General features: G+C 40.7%; 1 protein-coding gene across 24 annotated transcripts; it reads right to left on the bottom strand.

The window, feature by feature from the left end:
• Positions 1-117: 117 nt before the first annotated feature.
• On the bottom strand, positions 118-27,335 carry add1 (adducin 1 (alpha)). Of its 24 annotated transcripts, none has more exons than XM_034601294.1 (20): positions 27,122-27,300; positions 19,109-19,312; positions 18,683-18,845; positions 18,234-18,385; positions 17,374-17,454; positions 17,059-17,208; positions 16,815-16,958; positions 16,542-16,640; positions 15,923-16,096; positions 15,217-15,567; positions 11,451-11,546; positions 11,231-11,323; positions 10,828-10,845; positions 8,847-8,933; positions 7,861-8,017; positions 7,071-7,439; positions 5,760-5,855; positions 3,931-3,946; positions 2,859-2,912; positions 2,270-2,403 (listed from the first exon to the last, which is right to left on the bottom strand). In XM_034601294.1, the coding sequence occupies exons 2-19, from the start codon at positions 19,301-19,303 to the stop codon at positions 2,861-2,863; spliced, it is 2,493 nt and encodes an 830-aa protein (XP_034457185.1). In that variant the 5' UTR covers positions 19,304-19,312; positions 27,122-27,300; the 3' UTR covers positions 2,270-2,403; positions 2,859-2,860. The 24 variants fall into 24 exon arrangements, 22 of the variants coding, with proteins under 22 accessions (XP_034457182.1, XP_034457198.1, XP_034457191.1 ...); XR_004615547.1 differs by lacking the exon at positions 3,931-3,946 and adding an exon at positions 4,828-4,861 and having other exon boundaries at positions 2,338-2,403; positions 27,122-27,299; XR_004615548.1 differs by lacking the exons at positions 3,931-3,946; positions 7,071-7,439 and adding an exon at positions 4,828-4,861 and having other exon boundaries at positions 118-2,403; positions 27,122-27,296.
• Between the last annotated feature and the right edge of the window lie 482 nt (positions 27,336-27,817).

The following is a 27,817-nucleotide window of genomic DNA, read 5'->3' as shown; positions in this document are numbered from 1 at the left end:
AACATACTAAACTACAAGTTATACAACAAATAACTGTTACAGTAAATACTGATGTTTTTCTACAAGATTAACCTCACACATTCAATACATAAACTCAATACAATCACAACACAGCTATGATAATGAAGTGTTTTGTATTCATGGTTGTAAAACAGACAGAACCAAAAGAGAAGTGGAAGTTTTAAGTCTGTAGATGTTTAATGAGACATTTAAATTGGAAGTAGTTCCGACAGAACACAAATCAGCATATCTGAGGGGTAAAATAAAATCAACTTGTGGTTTACTCAGATGAAAACTATGAATACAAGGACTTTACTATAATCATCAGCACACGAAAAGCTAAAATTAAATAGAAATCAATCAAAAGGGGTCATTAGTCAGGACAGTTCACGCTCTAAATACTCTACACATGCAGTCCTTCAGGAGCTCTCAGCTTATATGTAGCTCTGTAGGTAAAACACCCGCAGTGAACAAACACCGTGGTCTATAATCACCTCAGAGTAGGTGAAGTTTCCTGTTAGTGTTGTCTTTCACTTCACCATGAGTTAGACTGACTGATGACTAACCATTCGCTAACACAGGATGAATAAACAGGGTTAGGAAGCAATGCATGGAGGTGGCCTTGGTATTAACGCCCTGTAACCTCAAGCACAACTCAACTGCAGTCACAATAATGATTACACATCTGTGAGAAAATAAAAATGTGAACTGCTTTCTCCAGTGTGCATTTACTGCAACTGGAAACACACAGGTAGTCAGTGACAAAGTCCGTTTGCTCAGAGTCGAGCTGCACACAGGAAAGTCCAGTTCTGAAGTAGGATTAATCATGCAGCTTCGTAAACGGCCACACTGTCATTTATATGCTCCCCCACATCTGTATTTACGTCTATGATGGACTGTGACCATCTGTGTGACAGTGGTTTATGAACGAGCAGGTTCACAGTGCTCCCTCACAGCAAGTCGTTATGGCTCAATCTACTTTGTGAGACAAAACGCGAGAGGTTTAAAAGAAAGAAAAACAAAAGGATGTACTCAAGAACAAAGTAACACATGTATTCTCACACAATACAAAGCATATATGTCTTTTTCTGCCTTTCACAGAAACAGAGTGAAATCAGGGGGTCATTTTAAAACAAAGTCAAGAACCATTAATAGCAATAAATGAAGAAAAAAAAAAAAAAAAACTAAACTAAGATTTTCTTTACACATTCCTTCATACTAAAGACTTAAGAGCCAGAAGCAAATACATCATCAACCCCTGTGAATAATCGACAAGCACAACGCTCTCTTACACTTACAGGGATCATTCACACTGCAGATGTGGGTTTATAATGAAGTTGTTTGTGAAATATTCCACATCATCTTCAGACCTATATAACATGCCTCTTCTGTGCTGAGAGGTTTTTGAAAAAAGTTTTTTACATATTCGACAAACCTCTGATGTGACTCAGCTGGAATGCAGATCAAATACTGGATTATGAAGACGTTAATATGGATTCCGTGTGATTACATTTTCAATGGCTAAATGATCCGCTGAAAATATCTCAACCGAGTTTCCTGCTAACACGTGATTAAAATGGATGCACAGCTTCAGAGGTTAAATTAGCACAAAGCAATTCGGAGTTCTCTCCATCAGCGTTAACCTCCAGTTACATGAGAGGGTACAAGCTTCTCTTTCAGTGTATTTTAAAGACACTTAGACATTTTGATACAATCCCAATACATTCTAGTGGTTACAACAGTTTAGTAATTCTCTGCTTTTCTTAAAAAAAAAATATGAGGGTGATAAAACCCTGAAACCTCACATCAAGTCTGTGGGCCTGTAGTAAGAGACATGCGTGAAAGGCCAGACTGAAGACTGAATGCATCTCTCACAACTGAAAGCCTCTAATAATTAAAAACCTTTACGCAATCATTTTTACACTGTATACAAAATTGGCACGCGCTAATGAGGAAAAATAGGTTAATAAGCCAGCGACAAAAATGATATCAAAACAACAAAAAGCGTAACTGTGTGTAACTGTGGCTTGCTCGAAGGGTGATACCATAGTGGACAAAAAGCAGAAATGAAAAGAGGCAGAGGTCAGCCTTGAGGACTGCGCCAACGCTCCCCAATCTAGGACTCTGTCTTTTTTTTGTTTTTCTTTAGGAAGGAAGGAGTGCGGAACTTCTTTTTCTTTTTGGAGGGTGATTTGCTGGGAGACTCGTCCCCCTCCTGGTCGCCGGCGTCTGCGGCTTCCTCGCCCTCGGCTGCGTCCGCGTCTGCGGTGGCAGGGGCGGAGGCGAGCTCTTCGGCAGGAAGCGCTGGGGCGTCGGAGGGGTCGTCGGGCGTTAAATCTGGAAGGGTCTGTCTCAGGGTGGCTGCATCGCTCTCGTCTTTATAGGTTTGGTCAGGCAAGGAGTCTGGTGGAGGGGGAAATGGAGAGATATTGATTTTAAAGAACAAAGGGATGGAACTGTGCTGCTGAGCGTACACATCGGCGAGGCTAATACACTCTGACCACTGGATCAGCTGGAACATCCACAGGATTTCTACCGAACAAGCCTCCATTTGTCCACACAACATGGCTTCTTTAGTTCAGAGCATCTATGAGACTGTTATACAGAAATCATTTAAAGACATCGGTTCTGAGCTACACAAAGATATAATTAAGTGCTCTTCAGTTTAAAAGAGTCTTAGAGCACGAGATTTGAACGTTTCCAGACGCAACCCTTCTACTAAAAGGACATTTCTAAAAACACACTCTACTAAATTAATCAACCTGACACCTCAAGCACCTTCAACTCAAAAGCCGAAACAAGATTCATTATTTCTATTACAAAGCAAACATTATTCTTTCACTGCATTTTGGTTTTACCTTCATTTTACCAGGGAAATCTTAATGAGTGCAGTTCCCTTGCTCATTTGCACCCTGTGTACAAACAAACACAAGGGAAAGTCTTCAAAACAATATCCAAAAACTGAAATGTTTTCTGTGATTGCAATTTTTTTAAAAGCCACACAAGTGAGTTCACAGTTCAGAGAGGTGATAAAAGGTAAATGAAGTCAAAGCTGGCAAAGCCCAAAAGGAGCAATAACTTAATTTAATTTGGACACGTCTTAATTTTTCCACAAACAAATATACAAAAGCAAAAGTTTAAACATAAGTAGTTTCATTAACAAAAGAGCCCAAACAATATGGACTTTTGGGGGCCGATGCTGAAACCAATATTAGGGATTGGTAATGATATGATAAAGAAACATAATGGGTTGATATTACATTATTACACTTATATAGTTTAAATATACAGCACATCTTTTCTGCATCGTTTATTCTGTGCTTAAAATAAAATAACGGCGCATATTGACAAACATAAACAGAGATACTAATATGTTTTTAAAAGACTGAATTGGTCGGGCTCCGTTTAATAATATTGATTTTGTATATTTAATGCCAGACTTCAGATATCTGTAGTTTTGTACCAGCTTTGATTTAATGAGGCTTTTCTAGTCATTATCGACATCTAGTTATTAAAGTAATTGTCTCATCCTTTAAAACAAACTTCCAGTGCCAAAGCAGTGAGTTAAAGAAGCAACAGGTTCTAATCCAGCATGTCTGGATCAGTAGAGCTCCAGGGATCAGTTGCTCACACAGCATTCAAACCGCTGCTGAAGGCTCACACCGTGCTGTCATGTGCAACACAACTACAGCTCAGATCAGTTCTGATTTCGCTCACAAGACCTGAGACAACGCCACACACCAGTCTTCATTTTACATCTCTCATGTATGTCAGAGCAGAGATGAGGCCAAAAAAAACATACACAGATAAAATGGAGGCTGAACCTCACACAGCCAAGCTTCAGGCCTCAACCGTCTACAAAGCTAAACACCAACAGTGAGTCTGAGCAAAGCCAATGAAAAGCCACACTGACATAAAGCACTGATGTACCTGGTAAAGGACTCCTCTGAAAGACAAACATTCAAAACACATTTTACAAAACGTTACCTGTAATTTTCCACGAGACAGAAATATACATACAGTCATAGAACATTGATAGAATGTGCATATGTGCTAAAGAGGTTGGTTAATCTGACAGTGAATCGTTGGCGGGAAGAAAAGAGAGGTTATCTAACATAAAACGTTTGGTGGGTTGTGAGGTTTACTTCAGAAACATCCTCCATTTATAGTTTAAATCAGAAAGGAAGGAATTCCATCCATAAAGTGTTTATAAAGATGGATGACATGACTGCTGTTCAACTGCTTATTGTTCCGGTAAGTTTGGTTTAATTGGTATTTGAGGCTATAAAAACGGGATGAAATGTCATGATTGACAGCTGAGACTGACTCGTGATTAGTCAAGATCCTTTATCGCAGGACCACGAGACCCTAGCTTCACTCCACAATCACTACTACGCAGACTTCAGCGGCGCAAGATGATAATGGTCGTATCCCTGGTCGATATTTTGGCTTCATTTCAGGACAGTGGCAGGATGTGAAGACATGTCATCCATCTTTATGTAAAGTCTATGATCAGGCCTGAAAAAAACTTATCAGTATCACTTCTTCTTGCAATTAATTTCCATTATCATTAAAACTAAGTATGAGAAATGGAGGAGCTCTGAAATAACCCCCATAAACACGAGATAGATTCAGAGGAGGTCAGACAATCGAGATAAGACCGACTGAACAGTCACAAACCCCGGCAAAGGGGTTAGTTGAGACCAGAGAACAGCTCTGCTACTGAAGCCATGCAAAGAAAAAAAGAGGGGTAAATGTTCAAACACAGGTGTGAGGGGTGACAGGTAGTTAGGAGGGTGGCGAGGAGGTGGAACTGTACGTACTTACTATGGCAATAGGTACTCTTTTGTATTTCCATCTCCTGATTGTAATCGCAGCCACAAAGAAGAAAAAGCACAAGTAGAAACAAATGTCTATGCAGGTCAAACCACAGGCACTGTGTTAAAATAAAAAAAGGGAAAATGAAATAATAAAAAAAAAAGAATGGTTGGGAACCATTCTTAGTAGACCCCAAAAGATGGAGAATGGAAGTGAAGGGGTAAAAGAGATATTGTACACAGAGAGACATGTTATAAAACAACAATTTTGCATATTCGATTACACCTGTGTTCAAAGCCACCCATCCCTTTCCTCCCTCTGACGATAACTTTGCCTTTTGCAGACTGTAGCTAGTATAAGAAAACTTGATGTATACTGATACCAATTATTCTTTCAATAAATGTATCTTCCGGGATGTTTTTGAGGCCAGTCTGAGTATCATCATCGACTATACTGCTGACATAGGTGTAATCCAATAGTAATAAAGACCAAGAGGAAAAAAAGTAAAAGTAAAAGAACAAAAACAGACAGAAATGTCTGCACTGGGGTCCATTTAAGTAGCAAAATATACTAGTTTTTCATATATATATATAATTTATTATTTTCACTTGCAGCTGAAATCTTAATCTTAAATATTTCCTGACATTGAGACTGGAGCTTTGTTATGATTATGTTACCCTGAAGTGATCCATCTGTTATAGTACAAGTCTGATTAAATTCCTAAAACCTCTTGGCCTGTTATTACAGAAAACACAGCACAGCATCTGTAGTAGTATTATTAAAGACCACCACAACAACGACAGACCCCAAGACAGACAGGCAGGTGTATAGGCAGGAGCCTCTGCATTCCCTGTGTCGACCCTAGAAAGAATCAAACCACCCAGCCATGCTGAACCACACAGGACCAGGCCGGGTAAGTTGAATACATCAGGTCAACGTACCTTCATCTGCTCTGACTGGGGTGCTGGGGGGTGTGGAGGTAGTTTTCTGGCCTTTTGGCTCCTCCACAGGTTCAGCTAGTTGCTCTGGGTCTGCTTCTGGAAGGAAATCAGAAGAAATAAAATAGTAAGAATCTATAAGCTCAAATGAATAGGGAATATGAAATCAACAGGCAACATGATCTGGGTAGTTGCCTTCGCCAAAGGAGGTCATGTTTTCATCTGTCTTTGTTCGTTTGCTAGTTAGAAGGATTACGCAAAATCTACTAAACCGATTTCCATTAAAGGGGAGGGGTCGGGAATGACCCAAAGAAGAATTCATAAATTTTTTGTGTGGATCTGGATCAGGGGGCAGATCAATTTTTTCACTTTGATCAACAATGTGAGATTCATGGATCTTGATTATGATTGTGGGCAATATAATGTGGATCCAAATGTGGTTTCATAAGGGGACTGTTTGGCCTTGGCGGAGGTATGCGCCATACTTAGTGTGCCCTCTAGTTTAAAATTTATTTATAGTTTTTCTGGATACAATTGAATATTACTGATACTGGCTAAATGTATGATACATTTTTGACATAAGACAAAGAAAAGGGAAGACAGCACACAGGACCAAACCAGGAAGAAGCTATAATCCGGAGAACACTGCAAACTCTTTCAAACAAACCCCAGTAAAACCAACCATTAAATATCCCAAAAGCCAAACTATCGTTAATTTCAATGGAAATCAGTGAGAGGCACCAGAGGGGGAGTAAACACCAAGAGAGATATTTTCAGGACAGGTTAGCAGGAAAAGAAGGACCACACCATTATTCAAGTCCACACTTGGGATGCTCTGATTGGATGATTGTGCTCAGACACAGCTTTGACAAATGTTAGCACAACACTCCATGGCAATCATGTTTTTTTTAAACTTGAAAATTTAGCATCTTGAAAGAGAGGAGGATTTCAAATCTCAAAAACTAGCACCTCCTCTCTTCAGCTACTCCTCCAATCAAACTGCAGAAAGGTATCTGATCTGCCAGAGCTCTGATACCTTTGGACAAGACATCAAAAAGAGGGATCGGGGAGAAAAATAATCAAGCAGAGGCTTTAAGAGATTGAACTGTGGGTAGGGAGGGCGCTTGCAGATGTTAAAAAAAAATAAATAATGACAACAAACTCCAAACCCCACGAAAAAGTAAAGGACACAGCAGGCGGGGGATGCCCTGACTCCCAGTGCAGCGGCATGTGGTGAGGTGGACCAGGACTGAGCAGGGGAGGAGGGAAGCAGAAGGCCAGAGTTTAGGCAGGACTCCGCTTCGTCTGGTGTACCTGGAGCCTGATCCTCCTTAGCTGCCTCTACCACTGACGGCTCCTTGCTGAGGGCTCGCAGCACAGCGCAGTGGAACTCCTTATGTGGGGAATCTGGAGCGGAAAAAACATCATCTGCTAGCGTCCCTGCGGATGAAGTTCCATCCCGAGTCGCCCCAGCCCCGCTGGAGAGGCCGAGGGAAAAAGAAGTCTGCTCAGAGGCCGGGGTAGCAGCTACGGCTGCCGTAGGCGGGGCTTTCTCTAAGCTGAGCGAGCAAGTTCCCGACTGTAGAGGTGTGGAGACGGAGGCTTGACCTCTCTGGGGTGTCTCAGCTTCAGGACAGGATGCGCCGTAGGCTGATCCCTCCCTACTAGCGTCTTGTCCCTGCACTGTGAATCCATGAGTATGTGTGTGTGGAGAGATAACATCACAGTTTGGCCAATTTCAAGTTTAATAGATTGTTGCATCATTCTCAAGGATTTATTCCCCTTTATATCAAATAATGGCCCATGAAGATACAGTGAACCAGAAAGTATCACAGCTCAAATGACCCCTGTATCAATGCTTGCAGTGTAGATTTAGCACAGTGATAGTTTTTCTCTGTGTAATTTACCCTCATCTGCCCCAATATAAATTAGAATCAGACCGATATATAGATACTCAATATCAGCTGATGCAAGTTTTTCACAAACAAATGTGTCACGTCATTTATGTTTGCCTAAAAAAAACTCAGAGCCATGTCGTTACAAAGAGGAGGTGGAAGAAGTTCATATGTTCCGCATTGAGTTTCTTTCATCCTGTCATGTTTACCTTCAGGCCCTTTCTGATTCTGTTCCACTTCCCTGCGGTACTCATCTAGCTCCCGGTCGGTGAGTTTGGTGAAGGGGTTGGGACCCTGCTTGCTGATGATGACCCTGGGCTGGTACTCCTTTTCGATGATGGCCTTGGACGCCGTCACGAGCTCCCCCTTCAGGGCACACAGAAGAAAGTTGGGAAAAAGATGAGACATCAACTTGGGATGGATTACAGCTACTCTAAGTCACACATGGAAGAATTTGATATGTTTATAAGATAGTCGCAGTGTAAAATGCTTTCTCTCACAGTTTTCACAAGTGTAAAACAACTTGATTATCAAGATTGCAGGCCCCCACACACAGCTACTACACAGCATGAGCAGAAGTACCAGCATGAGCACGAAATAGAGCAAACAGGCCATTTCAAAATTCAAGAAGCACATGCTATGATGTAATATCACCGGATAAATTCTTATTTTATTACGGAACAGTAGGGGTTTTCCCTTTTTTCGTTCCTCACAATAAAACCCAGGTAAAGACAAATTTAAATAAGGTTTATTGTACATCACCAGAATTATAGTAACGGCATAACTGCAGTAAACTAACAAAAAGCAATAATTATGCTTTTTAAACCAAAATCATTTTTAAATTGTGTGTAAAACATGCAGTAAACCCCATATTTACTGCATCTAACACCTGCTCACCTCAACTTGTAACAATACTTTTTTTTTTTAAATCGTGAAAATCAAATACAGGTCGCGATAGATTCATAGCTGCCACAAAAACACAAAAACATAAACTTAACAATCCAATGTATAGCAATAACAGTCTAGGTCACAACATTATTGCAACATAAGAAGCATAATATCCTCATCCTAGAACTATCATCCACTTCATCTGCACAGGCTCAGATATCAAGTATCTGCTGGCTCAGAGGAATGGATGACTGCAGGATGGTGTGAAGTACGGGTGAATGGTATTTGTGGCTGGAGCATTAAGTACCTTTCTAATTGATTTAGCAGGACTATAGGACCCCTCGGACACATCAAGGCCATCAATAGTATCAGTACAGTCAGACAGAGGGGCGTCCTGCAATAGTAAACCCAGTAAGGTGGGGGGGAAGGGGCACAACCCAGCTCTTAATCACCAGCACAGTCACATTAGCAGTCTGTCAGGCAGGCTTGTGTGTGTGCAGACGTTCACAAACATACCACCGTTCACACACTCACAGAGGTGGAAAGACATCGCTCAACAAAATCTGACTCAATTGCAAGTACTATAACCCTACTTAAGTGTTACTTAAGCTGAAATTAGTCAAATATTATCTTTGTCACATAAATAGCAACTAGAGCCTGAATGATATTGATTATTTAAATATCCTAATTATTATTATATCTGAAATTTTCTGATACGATATATCGGCCGATACATCGTTTAAAAAATATTTTCCATGATTCCTACGATGTCATTATCAAACCTTTATAATAAATAAATGTAATTGAGGTTTAATATTTTACAGTTTAACAATAAACTTAAAACACCACTAAAATCAAATATAAAGAACTTCAATAAAAAAAATAAACAATTTCATTAAATGAAAAAAGTTCACATTAATGCACATCTTTTATGAATGATTTATTCTGTAAAATAAATGTTTTCATATCGGTGCTTTTTAGCAAATATAAACTTTGGCAACAACGTCCATGAAAGCCTCGTATCGGCTGATTTTTTAAATCAGCCAAATGATATATCAGTCAGGCTCTAATAGCTACTTAGAGAAACATATCTATAATTATTGCAAAGAGCAAATTTGTCAAACTCATCATATCCCTTTACAATAAGAATACGCACAAAAACAAAATCACACATTTTAAGTTTGAGGTAGTATCCTAATAATGTCCCAAAGAAGACAAACTACTTTCCACCTCTGCATACACACATAACAGCATACAGGTTTATATGTACATAAACACTGGAAGGTACATGCAAAGAGAGATGGTTCTGGAAAAGCGGTGGGGCTGCAAAAAGCATAGCAGCATTGGAATAAACAGCCAGGAGCATGCATCGTAAAGAAACTATTCACAAGAGGTGAGAAGGCTGTGCGGCATGTGGTTCATATAGTCTGATCCTTAACCAAACATCAGATCGTCAAGGATTCCTTGGGTCTTGGCTCTGACAAGCCAGTATAGCTTAAAACTAAAACTAGATTAACACACTTTATAGAAACTAGTGCAATGTCCTTACGAAGCCTGGCTGTTTGCTATTGCTAATTATTCCATGTCATTAGTGAGTCCTCCTCGAACAGTTCTACAATATACTGTCACCTTTTATTGTTTGTGTGCTAGACGTTGTGTGCAGAGCTTTTTTTAAACAGTCTATGTTGCAGAGTGGAGTTAGAAAACTCTATGTTCATCTGACCTGCTTCATAAAATGAAATTGAATTAGCTTTATTACTTTTCACGTGTGCAGTTTATATGTAGGTTTGATTAAATTATTTGGTGTTATTTTGTTTGTTAAGCAATAGACAACCTTTCGATGTAAAAGCTCTATAATTCCACTCGGTATAAAAAATGACAGCACCGAAACTAACATTGTGCTTTTACTTTGAAGGCAGCGATTTTGACTCGTGACTGTACCGGCACACTTAATTTGCCCGTGTTCTGCTTTTCATGGTGTTTGTGTCCATCTTGCCGATTCGAAAAGATTGACTTCCCCAGCCAAGGTAGAGTAAATCATGCAAACCAAACTGAAACTCAAACTGACTAAGCAGTCATTCTGTGTTTTGCATTTGTACCTCTCAAAAAAGATAAAGGATTCATGCACAGGAAACAAAACAGTAACAGGGGTTTTCTTGAACAAGTGCTGAGTATAAGTAACAGCCTAAACTCTGAATGATGCAACCCTGATGTATGAAAATGGAGACAACCTGAAGCTGGCAGGTCTGGAGAGCAGAGTGAGGTTACCTCTCCCACATGTTACTCACCTGCCACATTGACAATCTCTGTGGTTAGAAAATAATGTCAGAGTTACAAAGTCACTCCATGCTCCACAACATGGAGGACAAGTTCTTTTAGTATTCATAAAGAAGATTATCCTCGACAAAACTGATGTCGGATCAGATTCAATAATATTTTGAGTTGCAACCAATTGTATTTCATTACAGTTTAGTGTAGAGGGCATCTTAACACAAAATTCACAGATTGCAGCGTTTTGGTTTCAGGCGTGACGCCAGACCTGGAGAGACTGATTTGGAGTTTTAGGTGATTTTGTAGCTCAACACAGGAGACAAAATCTCAATTGTTTCATTAGCATGAGACAGATATTTCTCTCCAGGTCAGGATAGTTGTGGCAGTGATGGTTTTAATGTGGTGCCTTCACAGACTGACCTGGGTGAAGGTGCGATCCCCGACGGTGCTGGCACAGAGAACCTGAGACTGGGGTCCTGCTGTCTTAATGTCCTGCAGGTTCTGCTCCCGGATCTAAACAAAGCAACAACATTTCAAGTTATGAAGGAACGACAGGAACGAGTGTAACATCATTCTAATGCAATACTAATGACCAGAAAAGCATCGATGAGGAAATAAAAATGAAAAAAGGCTGCGATACCTTATTCCGCATTTCCAGGACGTCCTTTGGGTTGGTGTTCAACGGGATGAACTGATTGGCTGCGGCAGCCTGGCGGAGGCCATCTTCCTTTGACCACTGTGAACACCAAATAACGTGTTTTAAAAAAACAACTAAAACCAAATCTAGTGACTGACATGAAAACCCAAGCCAGAAAATAGATCCAGACAAAATATTATGCAGGCTTCACAATACAAGAATCATGCTGAACTGAAATGGACAAAGTTGGATAACTGTTAAAAAACAAAACGCTGAAGGTAAAAAGTGAACCAATGATGATGAAGGAACACGGAAGAAAATAAGTTTCATTTGTACCTTAGTTTACTTAGCGGTGGGCAGTTCTACATAAATTCCCACAAAACATATCCTCTCTAATGCTTATTCATCAGCCCATGATATTAGATTATTGTCCTGGCGGGATGATACAATCTAATTGAGTTTAGTGTGATCGATTTGTGAACAAAGACCAAATGAAATGGAGCCTAGATTATTTAAATCGAGAGCATTAGGACCGGCATAATACAAGATACAATTTTAGGTGTTTTTACTGTAAAGTTTGAGCTGAAATGTCACAAAAATGAAGGAATTTATCAAGAAAACTAAATAAACAATTGTCCTAGAGACAAGTGAAGAAATGTGTCAGCGCATTTAACAAAATACATTGAAATCTGATTTCAAATTTATAGATGATGCTACTCATTATACATAAAATTATAGTTAAAGTGTTTTTTTAAATATATATTCAGGCTTAAGAATCAAGGTTGAAGAAGTTTTGAAAAGATGAACTTGCACATAGTGAGACGTGTAATCACAGTTCAGACTGTGAAAGTTAACAAGAGAAACAGATTGTTTTTTTAAATTGTGCTTTTGCATCACTTTATATGCTGAGCGACAGTGACTTACATGTATGTCATAAAATGTATGAATTAGGAGTATGAATATGATACAGAAATTATCGCTGCTGTTGCAGGACTATTAACATTTCTAATCATTTGTTTTTTCCAGGTTTCATAATACCATACTGACACTGCTAAACTTTTAATCTTTTGTCAGCGTGTTTCTCCCAGCAGGACCTCCAGGTCCTCAGTATGGAAGTGTTAATTTTACTATTTGGGGACAATTTTTTCACATAAACACAAACTGAGTAGAACAGGCAGCTTTATAAAAGGTAACATTTAGGGGGGAAAAGTATGAATAATTTAGGGTAAGAAAGAAAATGTTCTTCCACAAGGGTCATTATCTTTTAAGCATCCTTCCGATGGTTTTACACTCCTTTGGTTATACTGCTTTTGGGATGGTCAGTGTCGGTAAAATGATGAAAACATTTTCTGCACGACAACAACCCTTTGTCATCATCATTGATGTACTGTTAGAGATTAAAATAAAAACAAATAAGGAGCACACAGAAAGAGACAACTGAAAACATCACAGAAAAACGGTGAAAGGGTAAGGGGGGGACAGGTGGTGAGAGGTGAGGGAGGGTGAGGGGTGGCTGGGTGACTTAGACGATGAGGCTGGCTTACGAAGCGAGAGTGGCAGTGAGGGGTGAGCTGGCATCACCAAAGTCATTTCCCAGGCTGATATACGACAACAAGGACGACAGAGAGAGAAACACACCCGAGCACACTCGCCCATGTTGGGTCAGAAATAATAACAGCTACTGTCACAGAGCTACAATGTAAGACAAGAGTGCATCTGTCCGGCAGAAACCTTTTGTTGTCTTGTTAAATATGCTCTTGTAAAATACCCCATCGACTTCTTTTAAACCTGGTAATGCTCAGCATGATTAAGGGGAAATAAGAACAAAATCTGCCCCCATTTCTTGCACCAAACTGAATGAGCAGCAGCGCATGAGTATACGAACAATATCTTCAGCTTCCATGCAAAACGTTTTACTCAACCTTTATAAACTAAGCATGTAATTTGCAGTGGAAAGCGTAAGCTCATGACTTCATTCCTGTGTTTACTATAAGCTTGGCTGGTTAGCTGCTGAAACCAGGGGGCTGGATGAGGAAGGGTTTCCTTGATGGAAGTAGCTGGGTTGGGTTGGTTGGGAATGGGATGAACATGTAAACATGATATACTCACTGAGAAAGAGTCTCACAACACAACATTTCCTACTTTCCCAACAGGAGATAATTGATTCAAAAGTCAGGTCAAATTTCATGGCTTTTTGTTCGTCATTGTTTTTCTCTATTCAGACAAAATCCACTCATGCAGGCTTTGAAGTTGAACTTTTTTCAGAATCAAAAATGAAATCAGAAATAAGAGGAAGCAAACATAATAGAGCAAACGGAAACAACTGGAAGCAGTTGCAGAAGTTTAGCTGGGCTCAGACTACAGGAGTTTTAAAAATCCGGCTGTGTCACAAACGTCTTCGCAGATATTGTTCTCTAGAGTCTTTTACAAACCCACACAACAATATTAGAAAATAATGGCAAATCACACGCTGTTATTAAGATTATTGCTTACTGCATCGACGCACCACCTCACATCTCATGTGAACTCATGGACAGGCATATAAACAAATGGAGGGTGGCATGGAGCGACAACTTGCTCTAATGTTAATAAACAAGAGCAGAAGGCGAAACAATTCTAAATGAGAAAATGGTTGGAAAGACGCAGTCAATACGGGTTATCTATTCTTCTGGTTAGATTTTTACTGTCAACAATGGCACGCTAGCTGGCATTAACCTCTGAATGTTTCCCATCGCTTGGCAGCACCGGCCTTTCTCTTTAGCTGTTGTGGTCCTGATTTTAAATCCGAAATATGTTTGATATTCATCAGGGCAGCCCTCATGATTCTGCCTACAGTTCGGGAGGGTTATCAACGGCTCTGTAACCCATCACCTTACAGTATAATCTGGCCCGGACAAGGTACCGACTAAGGTTTTAGGCATATTGGGGATAAATCAGCCCGACTGTCCTGTAGTCTGAGCTCAATTTAAGAACAATTTAAATCACAAAAGCAGGATGCATTCATCTTTTGCAAACGAAGTTTTTGCTTTGTTTTGTGACCACAATTATTTTTTTCTTATCCAAAAATGCAATTTTCTGGAAGTGAATCACATGCCTCCTCCCTCCTTAATCCAGAGAATATTAATCTCCTGAGATGTTTAACCTCTTTTTTTTTTTTTATCTGTTCTCCTGACTCATTTTGAGCAACAATACTTTGCCAACATCAAGATGCAGAGACAAGAAACTAAAAGAGTGTTTTACAGAGTGAGCAACAATGTGGTTTGCGGCAACACATCACAGCTTCTTTCCACATTCAACCGCCCACTCGAGGACTCATGCCACACCCCTGCTGCTCGCTCCTCTGGGGAAAAACATCAACACCAACAATGCACTTCACTACTACACATGCAGTGGGGCATGCTGTGGGGAGCTGGCCTTGCATCATGAGGCATTAGGAGACCAGGAGGGAGGAAAGAGCAAAGAGAGTCAGTAGATAATCACAGCTGTGCTACACAGCAATTAAAAGAGCAGAGGTAACTGCATTAGAAAGGTGGGTTAATAGGATGTCTGAAATCACAGTTTAAAAGAGCCTAAAAGAAGTGAAAGTAAAATTTTGTGAGCACATAAAAAAGGCTCAAGAGAAGATGTTAAAAAAAAATACAGATTTCAGCTTTGTACTGTACTTTAAGTCCTCCCTGTCCCCAGGACCTCAGGATGCCAACCAACTACCCGTATCCATCAACAAGGTAGCTCTAAAATCTATACTATGAACAATAAGGTAGGCACAGACCAAGCAGTTGGTTATACAGCTTGGCACGCAGACACCGGACGAGAGAGACTGCAGCAAGGGTTTGACGTGATCGTGTGTTATGTTCGTCCACACCTTAGGCTTCGACTTGGGGCTGCTGGCGTCAGGCCCATCCTCGCAGGGCTCATCGGGCCGGCCACCGGCATTGAGCCAGTGGGTCTTGTCACGCTGGCCGCGCTGGAAGCTGTGTTTCAGCGGGGAGCGAGCGCCTGAGTCGCTGTCCTCCCCGTATGAGTAACCACCATGGGCAGAGGGAGCGTTATCCACATCACTGTACTTTTTACCTCTGTCCCGCAATGCCGGGCAGCGGTAAGGATAGCCCGTCCTGTAGCCCTGGACAACAGGAAGACAGAAGAGAACAGCTTTAGAAAAGGGTTAATACACAATCGACTGGAATCATTTCAAAGCCTTCAAATAAGGGGAAGTGGGTGCGTGTTAATCCAGAGGCCAGGGTTCCTGGAAGTTTTCGGATCAGTTACTTTGCCTCCAAATGTTCAAAGAATTTTAGAAATGACATTAAAAAATGATATATTTTGAAAAAAACTGCCTCAAAGTCTTAAACCCGAATTGGCTTTGAGAGTCATCTATTCACTCAAGGGTATATAGATTATCCTGGAGTGCCCTAAAATGCAGTCAAATTTATTTGTTTCGTTATAGTACGCCCCTTTTCCTCTTTTTTTGTACTTACCAAATTGTCGAGCATTCTCATAAACGCCTCAAACTCCTGCTCCCCGACTTGCCACTTGGGGTTTGAAGGGGACCCGTCGCCGACCGGCTCAGGGACCTTTGAACGTGACTTATATTTCCCCGGGTCCAGCATCACCAGATTATCTGGCCCTCCAGCACTGGCCAGTGTTCGCACCTGGAAAAATGAATGGGGGAATACAGACAGACAAAGAAACCACAGACAGTTCCAGAAAACAGAAGGGAAAAAAATGTTGACATACACAGACACACCAACATCCAATGTAACGCACACACATACAGACATTAATGAAGAAAGTGAACATATATAAAGATGTGGAGAGACAAGAGACAAAGACAGTTGTTGTGATAAATGCAAACAAATAAAAGTATCATGACACCACATGAAAATACATGGTGGTCTATGTTATACTATAATACAAAGAAGCACAGTAGTAACCTGTCTTTTCAAAACGAAAATAAGGAAATATAGAAACAGCATTTTGTGATTAAAAAAGATGATAACGGACGTTCATGGTGAGAGTTTCAGAATGAACAGCACCAAATCAGTCCCAATAGCTTTTTGCTTAAATTAGATTTACAGAGCTCAGTGTGTGTCGTACCTGGATTTCACAGGCAGCGACCAAGTTGTGGATGTAAAAGAAAGCTTCCTCTACTGTTTCACCCACAGTCACCAATCCATGGTTCCTCAGGATGAGCACCTGGGACACAGGAAACATTCAAACTATTACTACTGGTCTAAAATAAAAAAAGGGTTCTAAATGAGACTTAAATGCGTTTTTTAAATGACATTTTTTTTCTTCTAATGACCACTTTTTCAGCAATGGAAGCAATATTTTTCTTATTTTCATTTCACATATACACAGAGCTGTTACCTTGCTCGTAGGGCCTAGGTTTCTCTGTATAAGCTCACTCTCCTCCTTATCCACCAGTATACCGTGGTAGTCATGGTAGGCCACCTCGCCCAAAGACAGCGCCTCAGGTGAGATAGGCAACAGGCCGCATTTCATGGCTGACACCTGCAACCAAAGAAATAAACAACGCCACACAACATAAGACTATAATGTACCTATGTCTGTTTACACTGCGTATTATTACAGTGTAGTTACTGTCCCTTACCGCAGCGCCTGCAGCTGTGTGTATATGTACGATACATTTGACATCGGGCCGTGCGGCATAGATGGAAGAGTGGAGAGTGAAGCCGGCCTGGTTGACTCCAAGGTTGGTGCTTCCCCGATCGACTACCTCACCTTGGATGTTTATCTTCACCTGGAAGGCAGGGGGTGTCAGACAATAGAGCATAAATATCAGCTTTGAGTTAACCTTTAAAATCGTACAACATATTTTATGATTTTCATGTGTAATTTAAGGAGAAATAAGTTTTCATTTTCTGAAGGAAGACAAAGAGTTCTATTAGATTAGACCGATTCTCACCAGACTGGAGGCAGTGACTTCACTGAACAGGAGCCCAAAAGGGACAATAAGGAAACGCTCCTCATCTGAAGTCACCCTGACCTACAAGACAGGAAGAAAGTCGAGCTAGATTAGAGTGTTACACAGAAACTGGCTCAAATTAAGAGGAACCAATCGAGCAATTAATTAAGGATGTTTGCGACACAAAAACTTTTACATGAAACTAATAAAGAGTGCATCAAGAATATGAGAGAAAACTTCATATTTGCCAAGATCTGCATTTGTTATAAAGGTTACTATAATAAGACATTTGCTCAATGATGCCATTATGGTTAATTTCACAAACAAAACCCACAGCACCTTTAGAATATACAGGGATTACATCATTTAAGAAAAAAATTGAATGTAGAAAATGAAATATAAAGCTGAGCTTTGGTTATCTCCTGGTAATTAGTATTGGCTGATGATCCAGCATTTCCTCACCTGACAGACTTAAATTTAGCACCTGTAAATTATAGAATTAAATAGTACAACTATTAATGTATCAGCTGCAACAAGCCCATTCAAACTGGCTCCTCCAGATCTACTTCATAAAATGTTATAAAGTATACTTATACTAGTGCTCGGCTGAATACTTGGTTATAAGAGTCTAGAAAATGTTTGTCTTGTCATATGAACAAAGTTTATACATTTTTATTAAATGTATTTAAATTTGAAAAACAGATGTTTGTGTCAGAAAGCGTTTCATTTTGTGCGTGTGTATATGAATGCACGTTCACACGCGATAAGAGTGATCTTCTTTTGAGCCAGAGTTGATTAAACCATGTTGCCCTCTAGCATGTATCAGTTGACACGGTAAGTTGTGTTATCAAGAATCTCACTGTGAGGTGGTTGTAGATGAGCTCGGACCAGCTAAACAGGTCAGCAAGCCGATGAAAGGCGGCCAGCTTGCAGCGAAGTAGCTTCTCTCCTTTGTCATAGGAGATAGAGTCTGAGCCTCGCAGATCGTTCACGGGAGTCACCATACCCAAACCTGAGAGGAGGAGATGAAACAGACAGAAAGACTGTGTAAGAGACTGAAAAACAAAAATAACGCTGAGACAAGACACTACAATTGCAAACATCTATAAAATACAGCTTGCTGTATAAATTGAAGTAAGAAACAATACTGATTACTGGACAGCAGGAAAGAAATAAATCTGACTGGACTCTCTGTCCAGACACCAACTATGTCACATGCTGCATCACTCACTGTGAGCACAGACATAACGTGGCTGAGGTCAAAAAGACACACACACACACACACACACTCATTCTCTTCTGTGCTTACTCATGTTGAGCGCTGCCATGCCTCCTTGTGGTGCAGCGGGATACATGGAAGGCATGCTGGTGGTCATGAAGTCTGCGATCTGCTGCAGAGCCAAAAGGCTAGTGGGCGTCTTCCCCTTTTTCAGCTGGTCCTGGATCATTGTCTCCAGCTCCTCGCAGAATGCCTGTCGGTCATAAACACAGACACAGATACAGAAAAAGAAAAATATGTAAGGGCAAAAAACAATAAGAAGAGGGCACAGTGACCCCAAAAAGAACAGAAACAGAGAGGAAAGAATTTCACAGGATTGTTTTAGTTTATGTCTTGCAAGTACACCAAATCTAGGACTGTGTCGTGTGTTAACGGCCTGATCCATGAGACAGAAACTACTGAATCTGAATATTAATATGTATAAACACAATGATTTAATATTTCTGTTCCACTGACCGGGCTCTGTAGTATCATGGAGACCCTCTTCCTCTGCTCCATCATGTTAAAGTCTTGCCGGAGGTCGGGCGCCATATTCCTCTCCCTCTGGTACTCCGGGCTACTCTCGTCCACCCGGTCAAAGTACCGCTCCTTGTGGGGGGCAGTGGTGGGAGGGGGGGCCGTCACCACTCCGGCACCTGAATCGCCGTTCATCCTGGCCTCCTGCAGAGGGAAAAGGAATTTGTTATACCTATGATCACTTTCTAACAAATATACCCAAACATCTATTTCCCTAAATCTGCATGATGTGCTGTTTTTCTTATGACGGCACAAACACATTTTCCTATTAAAACTAAAGTCAGTACTGATCAGAACTAAAGAATTATGAATGTTTAGTGCATAAAATGCCAGTAAACCATGAAATAAAATCTCTACCCAAGCCATCCATCCATGTTGATGTCTTTAAACGTCTAGATTTGCCCAACCATCTGCTCAAAACCTGAAGATATTTGCTTTAGAACAATATAGAATAAATTCAAGAAACCTATGTTCAAATAGTAGAAGCTGAACCATATATATTTATATATGTAAAATTGTAACTTTGGATTTTGGTGAGCAACTTTGACCTGGGGTATTCTTTAGACTTCCAAATGATTAATTGGACAATCTTTTTTTCATGTTTCTTTTGTAGCCTTTGCTCATACAATACCACACTTTCCATTCAACTGTTGCCCTACAAGAGCTAACTGACAACAACAGGGGGGATTTGGAGCCATAAAGCAAAGTGATTGAAAGATTTCTTATAGATCTGTGTCCATCCGACTGGCTGGGTGCATGTGAGGATAAATAGCTTCCACCAGTCAGTCACAGCACAGACAACTCAAGCTTTGACTCTGGAGGAAATGGGCAGGCTTCTGAGCACAGGGAAATGTTAGTGTGTGCAAGCATGCATGGGTAATGGAGGGGTGCTCTTGCTGAAACCGATGCAGCCCATTAGTCCGCATCAATACAAATGTTCAGCCAAAACTGCCATGACAACAGCAGACCAAACCCAAAGCATCCAGTATCACACTGAGACCTCACAAACCCTCCCTCTGTTCCTGCCAACTTTCACTGGTGTTCTGAGACTTTTTCACAAAAATCAAACACAGAGTTTTCACTAATCTCAGGTCACCTGTCAACATTTCCGTGTCTATCTGTGCTGATTCATTAAAAGTAGAAATGGATAATTTTTTTGCTATATTTCCACCTTTGGAAACACTTAACACATAAAGACATAACAATAATATGGAGAACTAGACAAACACTATTAGGATGACTGGTTAAACTCAGATTGAAAGGATGTATGCTATTCATCTCATGTGATTATGGGTTGTTCTGCTATAAAAAATGACATGGCACATAAATAGGACCTACAAATGGTTCTCTACATAAGTAATTATTTGTTGATATGGTATTTTTTTCCATGTATTACAGTTGCATACTCCTAGCTCTCATTGCTGAAGGAAAGCTCTGTTTTTGTGTTTCTCTCGTGTGATTAGGACATCAGTTATTGACAGAACAAAATAGGTTTGTGCCTCCAAAAATGTATTTTAAAAAATCTACTTGGACCTTTTTCATGATGCAAATGCAGCAAAAACAATGATGTACATTGAAATCCCCCCAAAAAACACTGAACGGATGTTTCCTTTATGTTCGGTTCGTCTGGCAAAGTACGTGACAACCCTGCTGTTTGCAGTTTTAGAGTGACTGGCCCTTGTCAGCCTGGTTTACAAGAGAAAAGTCCTAATGCCTCAAGACTGACCGTCAGGTCTCATTCCCTTAGGTTTGACTCACTTATGCTTTGTTTGCTGCCTGTTGTTGGTGTTTAATGGTAACAGCACGAGGGGAAACAAACATGACTGCAGAAAAGGGGCGATGCGAAAACAAACGACAAAACCCTGAGGGATTAAACAATTGCACTTCCTTCTGTGGTGGAAATCTGCAAATAAAGAGCAAACAATGAAATTGTCTTTGTATATTTATTAAGAAGAAGCATTTGCAAAAGGATCAACCCAGATCTCTGCGCTGTCAGTGTCAAGAGTCGATAAGAAACAGTCATTATTACTGACTTATAATGAGAGAAATGAAGGACGAAGACAAAAGAGCAGCAGCTGTCAAATATTCTTGTTTTTTTACTCTGTAGTTCCATTCTGATGCCAGAAATGGTTACTGGTTAAAAAAATATACTGGCTGTATGACCAAAATGATCAGGTAAAAGAAACCAATCTAGCACTGGCAATAGCAATTGCCAGTGCTAGATTGGTTGACTGGCAAAAGTCAGTTTTAAAGTATTTATGTTAACACACAGTGAAAACAACCTAAAAAACTTCACGTCACATTATTTACTGCACAAAGTTTTCTCCGTCAGTGCAGAATACTCCCGCCTCAGCAGTACCCCCCTACTTCTCTCCTCAGAAATGTAGGTGCGGGGGGCTCGGCTAGCCTCCACTCCTGTTACAGAGTGCGATCGCTATGGAAACCAAACACATTGCCATGGCAACTCTGGGAAAGCCTTTAAAAGATTAGTGTTATGTAAGAACAGCTGTGGGCTAGAATCATACTGCAAGCCAGTCAGTGTCACAAAGCGGACGTCTTCAGACTGGTGATATAATGATTAAATTTAAATACTGCTGAGTTCCCAGGGTTATAAACAATCTCATTCAAATTACATGACCTGGTTATAATCGTAGCACATGGACTGTCACTGGCGTGCAGGAAAACCAAGACGCCCTGCTGTTTTAAAAATGCACTTGATCTGATTCAAACTGAAAACTCAAGTCCAGAAATGTCCCTGTATACAGAGGCAAGTGTCATTTTGCATCAGTGAGTTAGTGAAAAGCAGCAAGTGCAAGTTCTCAACTTGAACCATCTTCAAATGTTGTACATCATATGCAAAACCTCTCGTGTGACACGGGTTGAAATTAACCTGCAGGATGCACTGAAATCACAAAACTAGACTTAACAGCGCTAGTATTTTTTTATTTTTTAACCTAAAAGGAAACATTCCATCATCAGAAGAAAAAGTTGAATGGAGTCTAAAGCATCATGAGGGAGTGAATTATATCCCCAAAAATTCAAATTTAACCTTTGATAACGTCTAGGTTTAACTTTTTCAAAAAATGCCAAATCTTGGGGGGGATCTGGCCCTGGGTCTGTTCTGATCAGAGCCTGTAGGTTTGGCAAATTATTTAATCTTCTCCAAACCTGGAAAGGAGTGAAAAATGATTTTAAATAGTTGTTTTTGTTTTAAAATCACCTCTTTAATTAAAGCCAGTCGTCAGAGCAGCAGACGAAAGTAACAACAAATTCACCTTGTTTGAGATTCTGTCTATAGCAGCAGTGTAATGCTTTAAAGACCTATTGCAGAGTTAACACAGGGAGGACTGTCTTTGTACTTGAGGTGACATAATATGTAACAGCATGTGCACATTTAAAGCTGCTATTTCTGTCACCGTTTTCACTATGAATGTGGGAAACTCTGCATAAGACGCTTTTCCCCCTCTCTCTCTTAGCAACAGGAAAACATTGGGATGACGGATCAAGGATCACATTCATGAATTACAGTATAAACCACCTTCTATTGTGTGAGAAATCAGAGAAGACACTTTGTTTTGTCATTATAAGATTTAAGTGTTTTTACATTTCATGCTTTAAAAGTATCAAAAGGGAAACTGCAGCCTAATAATAAAAACATTTGAGTCTGTTACACCATCTCCCACAGGACCCTTAATGTGCTCATTGTACTGCCTGCTATAAACTTGGTGGCAGACGACAGCCATTAAAATTGCTTTACTTCGACTAAAGGTTGCATTCACAGGAAACGAATGGCTTCACTGAAAGGGCCAGGGGCCGAACCCAAGAGGATGTCTCAACATGGAGAACATCATATATCTCACTGTCAGGAAACTGATTGTGCAACTCCTGTTTCCTATGCTCTCATTATTCCTTAGTCATGTTCGTTTGTACGACTATCTGCACCATCATAATCAAAGTAAAGACATCTTACATTATCACTATGCGTGTTTGTGTTGCTTTAATTCTCTAATGTAAAGAATGTGTAATAGTGTAGGGAAATATTTAAATTCCCGCCAACATTCATACTCTAGAGCAGGAGCTACAGAAATGGATTATATAACAACATTGTGCCAAGTCAATAATCAAGAAGAGGTAAACAAATTAGACATTAACTATGTATACATTCATTCAGTGTATTATAAACAACAACAGCCAGTGTAAATAAGACAAACCTATCTAAAGTAGTGGAACTACTGACCCAACATTTACTTCCATCTGTGAATTTAACACAATTTAGATGTTCACACCTGACATTAGCATGTGTCTTCAGTAATCACAAGTTTAGAGCACTGAGTATTTCAGTTCGCACCAGGTGTTAGAATGTGTCTCCACATGCGTCTTGAGAGACTACGTGTAAACAGATCTAACTTCCCCAAATACGCAAACAAGCACATAGATCATTTCCATTTGTAAGGACCAACTGTGTTCGAAAGTAACAATACACTCCCAGTGTCTAGTGTGATAATTAAAAGAAGAAATCCAAACAATACAGACTGAGTCTATTTGTTGTTGTGTTTCAGGCAAATCAAATCACACAATATATTAAAACATCCCCATAATATAGCTCCACAGCCATTTCAAAATTTCAGACATCGTTGACAAAGCCAGCTTCTGTGATTTGAGAACCAGCTGATTATGAATGTGTACAAAATTCAGATGTGGCCTAGAACACTTTTGGATACTCACTCCTATGTGGCCTAGACCATTTTGGAATGTGGTCAGACCAATAGGTCCTCAATGCCCTTTGGAAGCACTCACATTTGTACTTATAACTGTATAATCGGATCACCCAAGACCACGGCCTACAAGGTTGATAGACATCAATACACCCAAAGAGGAAAATGAACAGGACACTGTTGCATTAAACAAGGAGAGGATTTCCTCCACATGACTGACTCAGACTCATGTGTTGACCTTTAAATGACACCACTCAATACAGATGTTTCCATTCTCTGTGGAGGCAGCAATGAGGTAATGAGAAAGAGAGAATAAAAACAAGAGATGCACTGTAGAGAGGAGCACCAGACTCCCTGCTCTTCCGTGTTGCATGGCTTTTAGTCGACTTTACACTGCTCTGCATACTTTGTGAATGTTCCAATTTTAGCATAATTCTCTTTTGAAAGACGGAAGCTTGCATTAAAAAATCTTTTCAGCATGACTAAGCTCTATAATAAAGATCCATTTAGTTCTTTCCAATAATATGCCAATCAAACAATCGCTAATGAAAAGATCATTGTGTGTGAAAAGTCTGCATTGGTCTCTCTGTAAGTGTGTGTGTGTGTGTGTGTGTGTGTGTGTGTGCGCGCGCGCGCGAACAGCTGGTGTTTCAAGCATTTAGCAGACATTAAAGAGAAGCACTCAAACAGGGCTCTTTATATCTCTGCGCTGGATGCCTGTCATTACTGGGGATCCACAAGCAACTGCTCCTTAGTGTGTGTGTGCGTGTGTGTGTGTGTGTGAGACAAACCACCGACTACCATGACCGTTAGGAATGGTTTAGGTGTCATTTTAGCACTGCCCCATGTATGGCCCTGCACACTAGACAGTAATTTGTGCTGTTATTTACAACATGACCAATCGATGTGCATGTTACCGACTCCACACCGCTTTAAGAAGACAAGGACATTAGGTCCTGTAGCAACATTACTTATACTCTGCATACATTTTTGTGCCATTATATTTATATTAGTTTGTAAAGTAAAACAACAACGTCCAGGTTGATTTCAAACCAAAAATGTAATTGATGATCGGAGGAATGATTACAGCCAACTAAAATCAAATGCTGTTTATTTGTGAAACAAGAACAATACGGTAGCTCTCAAAAAATCCTCTAAAATGTAAAGTAAGTAAGCTTCACCGCTGATGACAGTCAGAATGGAAAAAGCATTATCTGACGCTGCCTGCCAGGGCCAGGCGAGACGCTGTGTTGTGTTAGCAGGCAAGTGCAGTGGCCTGAGGTTTATCTGGCTGTCGCATGTCATATGGGACATAGTGGAGGGAGATGGCTCTCTGAAACAACACACCCCTCCCTGTACAGTTTCCCTTCTCTCACACTCCGGCCTGCACTATCATTTGCACATCTGTGAAGCCTTCTGCTGGATAAATATCTGACCCAAACATAGCAGCATACACCGACATTATCTTTACTGACCTCTGTACTGTGAATGCAAGCTCGAGAATGATTGTTTTAAATTTTTAACGGAAAAAGAACCTTCCTGAAATGCTGCTAAGTGATCACATATGGAGAGGAAGGAGGGGAAGAGTGAAATAGTGAGAGGACTTAAAATGAGAAACACATTTTCAGCTGCACTGCAGTCAAGGGTGTGGGCGTGGGGAGTGGGAGTAAAACAAACATAGAGCTCTGTATCTCGAGTGAGTGTGTATGTGTGTGTGTAGTAGTGTGCAAGTGTGTCGAGGGTGGCAACATGGAGCCAGACTGACAGAGCTAGGCTGTCTCCTTTGGGAGTTTCACTCATTCTAAGAGAATTACCAAAAGCAGGGAGTTAACATCCATCTAACTCACATACACACACACACACACTTAATCTTGGCAGTTTGGCTTTGTTAATCCTTATACTAGTATGAATGTGAAGGGACTTCACTGTGCACTTTCGAAGAAGCTAGAGACGGGAAGAGCTTAGCGGTTATCTTCTTCAGTTTGGGCCTAATAACAAACAGCTGACTGTCAGTCAACAAGACACATTAATCCATTAACAACAGCTTAAACAACAGCCAGGTTGAATACCAGTTTTCATTTTAAAAGGTCTTTAAGTGCATGGGTTCTCAAAGTGGGGTGCGAGGACCACCAAAGGGTCCTTGAGGGGATCCCTCGGAAAAAAGGGGAATCATTTATTTTCACTATAATTTCATCCATATGTAAAACACTGATGGAATGTATGACAAGAATGAATATTTTGGTGCTGAATTACATACACATCCTATAACAAAAACATATAAAAACAAAGATCTTGTCAAATCGGGGTCCGCGGTGTGTGAGAACAATCACAAGTTCCCAGAGCCCAAGGTGATTCTATCAAATCGCATGATTAATCCAAATCATGAAGATAGTAAATGTACTATTGTAAAAGCATTGAAGAAGCTTGATGCAGCAGTTTGTTTTAACTTAGCTAAACGAAGGACTAATACAACTGATAGAATTGTTACTGACAAGTCTACCAATGCATTATCATTGAATATGTACAACGTGGCCAATGTTGTATCTTGTTTTAACATGGATAACGAACTCAAAGTGGTTTCTGTTTTGTTTTCAGCATTGCATTTTGTTATAGACGGTTTGGCAATTCCCCAAGGGGGTTACTAATGCACCATACTCTATCTAATGCAGTGTTGCATGATCCCATTTCCTTTGTGCCGACTTGCAAAACCTTCTCACACTTTAAAACCGTACGTCCACGCGTGTCACTCTGCAGGACATGGTGCCTGTTGTCTGACCTCACACGGGAAACTGCTCCATCACCCCCACTCCACCGAGCACAGACTCGATCGCCCTGCTCCAGCAACAACAACAACACGCCCAGTTCAGAAACACGGTGTGTGTGTAAGTGTAGCGGCCTGAGCAGCACAACAGTTAAATGACTCCGATGTAAAACAATGCAAACACGGGCCCTGCTCGGGCAGCGGGCTAACGACACCCGGGGCGAGTGAAGACACACCCGTGTGCACAACCGACCGTGCCAGTGCCCCGTGGCCGTTTTTGCTCCTACACAAGAAACCGTGTACAACTCTATAAAACACGGAAATAGTCGTGTTTACGGCTTAAAGCCAGCTGGAGCAAATACAACGCGTTAGCATCACAGTGAGCAGCTCGTCACTTTGAAACCACACGGCACTAATACTGAACCACACAGATGGGCCATGTTGTTTCCGACAACAGGCGTCTGTTTCCGGGCTTACCCTCTCTGTGAAGACGCGGTGAAATAGAAGCAAGGCTCGGTGAAAGCAGGACGGTGGTCTTGTCCGTCTCGGTGTGTTTTTCTATCCGCTGCCCGGTGGGTTCAGAGCGGGTTTATCTCTCTGCGCTGCTCGGCTCGGCGTCGTCGCTCCGCCCATCCGCCATCATCCCGCTTGGGTGCGGCCAAACGGGATGATCTGCCGCTCGCCATTGGCCACCACCGAGGCACGTGACAACGCCTTTGCCGAGAGCAGAGAGAAGTGATTGGTGGATGAGTTGGGAGCCCGCCTACCACCCGCAGCAGAAAGGGGGGGCTTTAGGTTTAATGCTAAAAGCTAATTAGCTTAGCACAGGAGCTGAAGCATGGTGGAGATACACAGTAGATAGTCATAGTTTCTATTATATTATACATCATATTTATATTCTACTGTCATATACCTGTCTTATGTGTTGCTGTTTTATATAGTATTATTCTATTGAACATTTTCAAATGTGTATGGCACAAATATATAAAGTATAATAGAAATAAAATGATAAGCAATAGACAAGAAACAAAAACATTGTTTATCAATAACAATATGAATAATGAATAAACAATTATGTTAACATTTAAACTGCTGGGGTTTGTCCTCCGAATCGTATTCCTCTATAATGTAGATCAATTCAGTTTAAGGGCTCTGATGTAAGAGGGATATTCA

This window comes from Hippoglossus hippoglossus, chromosome 12 (genome assembly GCF_009819705.1).
Source record: "Hippoglossus hippoglossus isolate fHipHip1 chromosome 12, fHipHip1.pri, whole genome shotgun sequence".
NCBI classification, from domain to species: Eukaryota; Metazoa; Chordata; class Actinopteri; order Pleuronectiformes; family Pleuronectidae; genus Hippoglossus; species Hippoglossus hippoglossus.
This window is presented reverse-complemented; position numbering and strand designations above follow the sequence as displayed.

Coding starts and splice junctions, on each gene's coding strand:
- add1 (XM_034601291.1), bottom strand. CDS start 19,303: ATGAACGGCGATTCAGGTGCCGGAGTGGTGACGGCCCCCCCTCCCACC. Junction 18,386..18,682: donor CATGGCAGCGCTCAACATGA/GTAAGCACAGAA, acceptor TCCTCCTCTCAG/GTTTGGGTATGGTGACTCCC. Junction 16,641..16,814: donor ACCTAGGCCCTACGAGCAAG/GTAACAGCTCTG, acceptor CCTGTGTCCCAG/GTGCTCATCCTGAGGAACCA.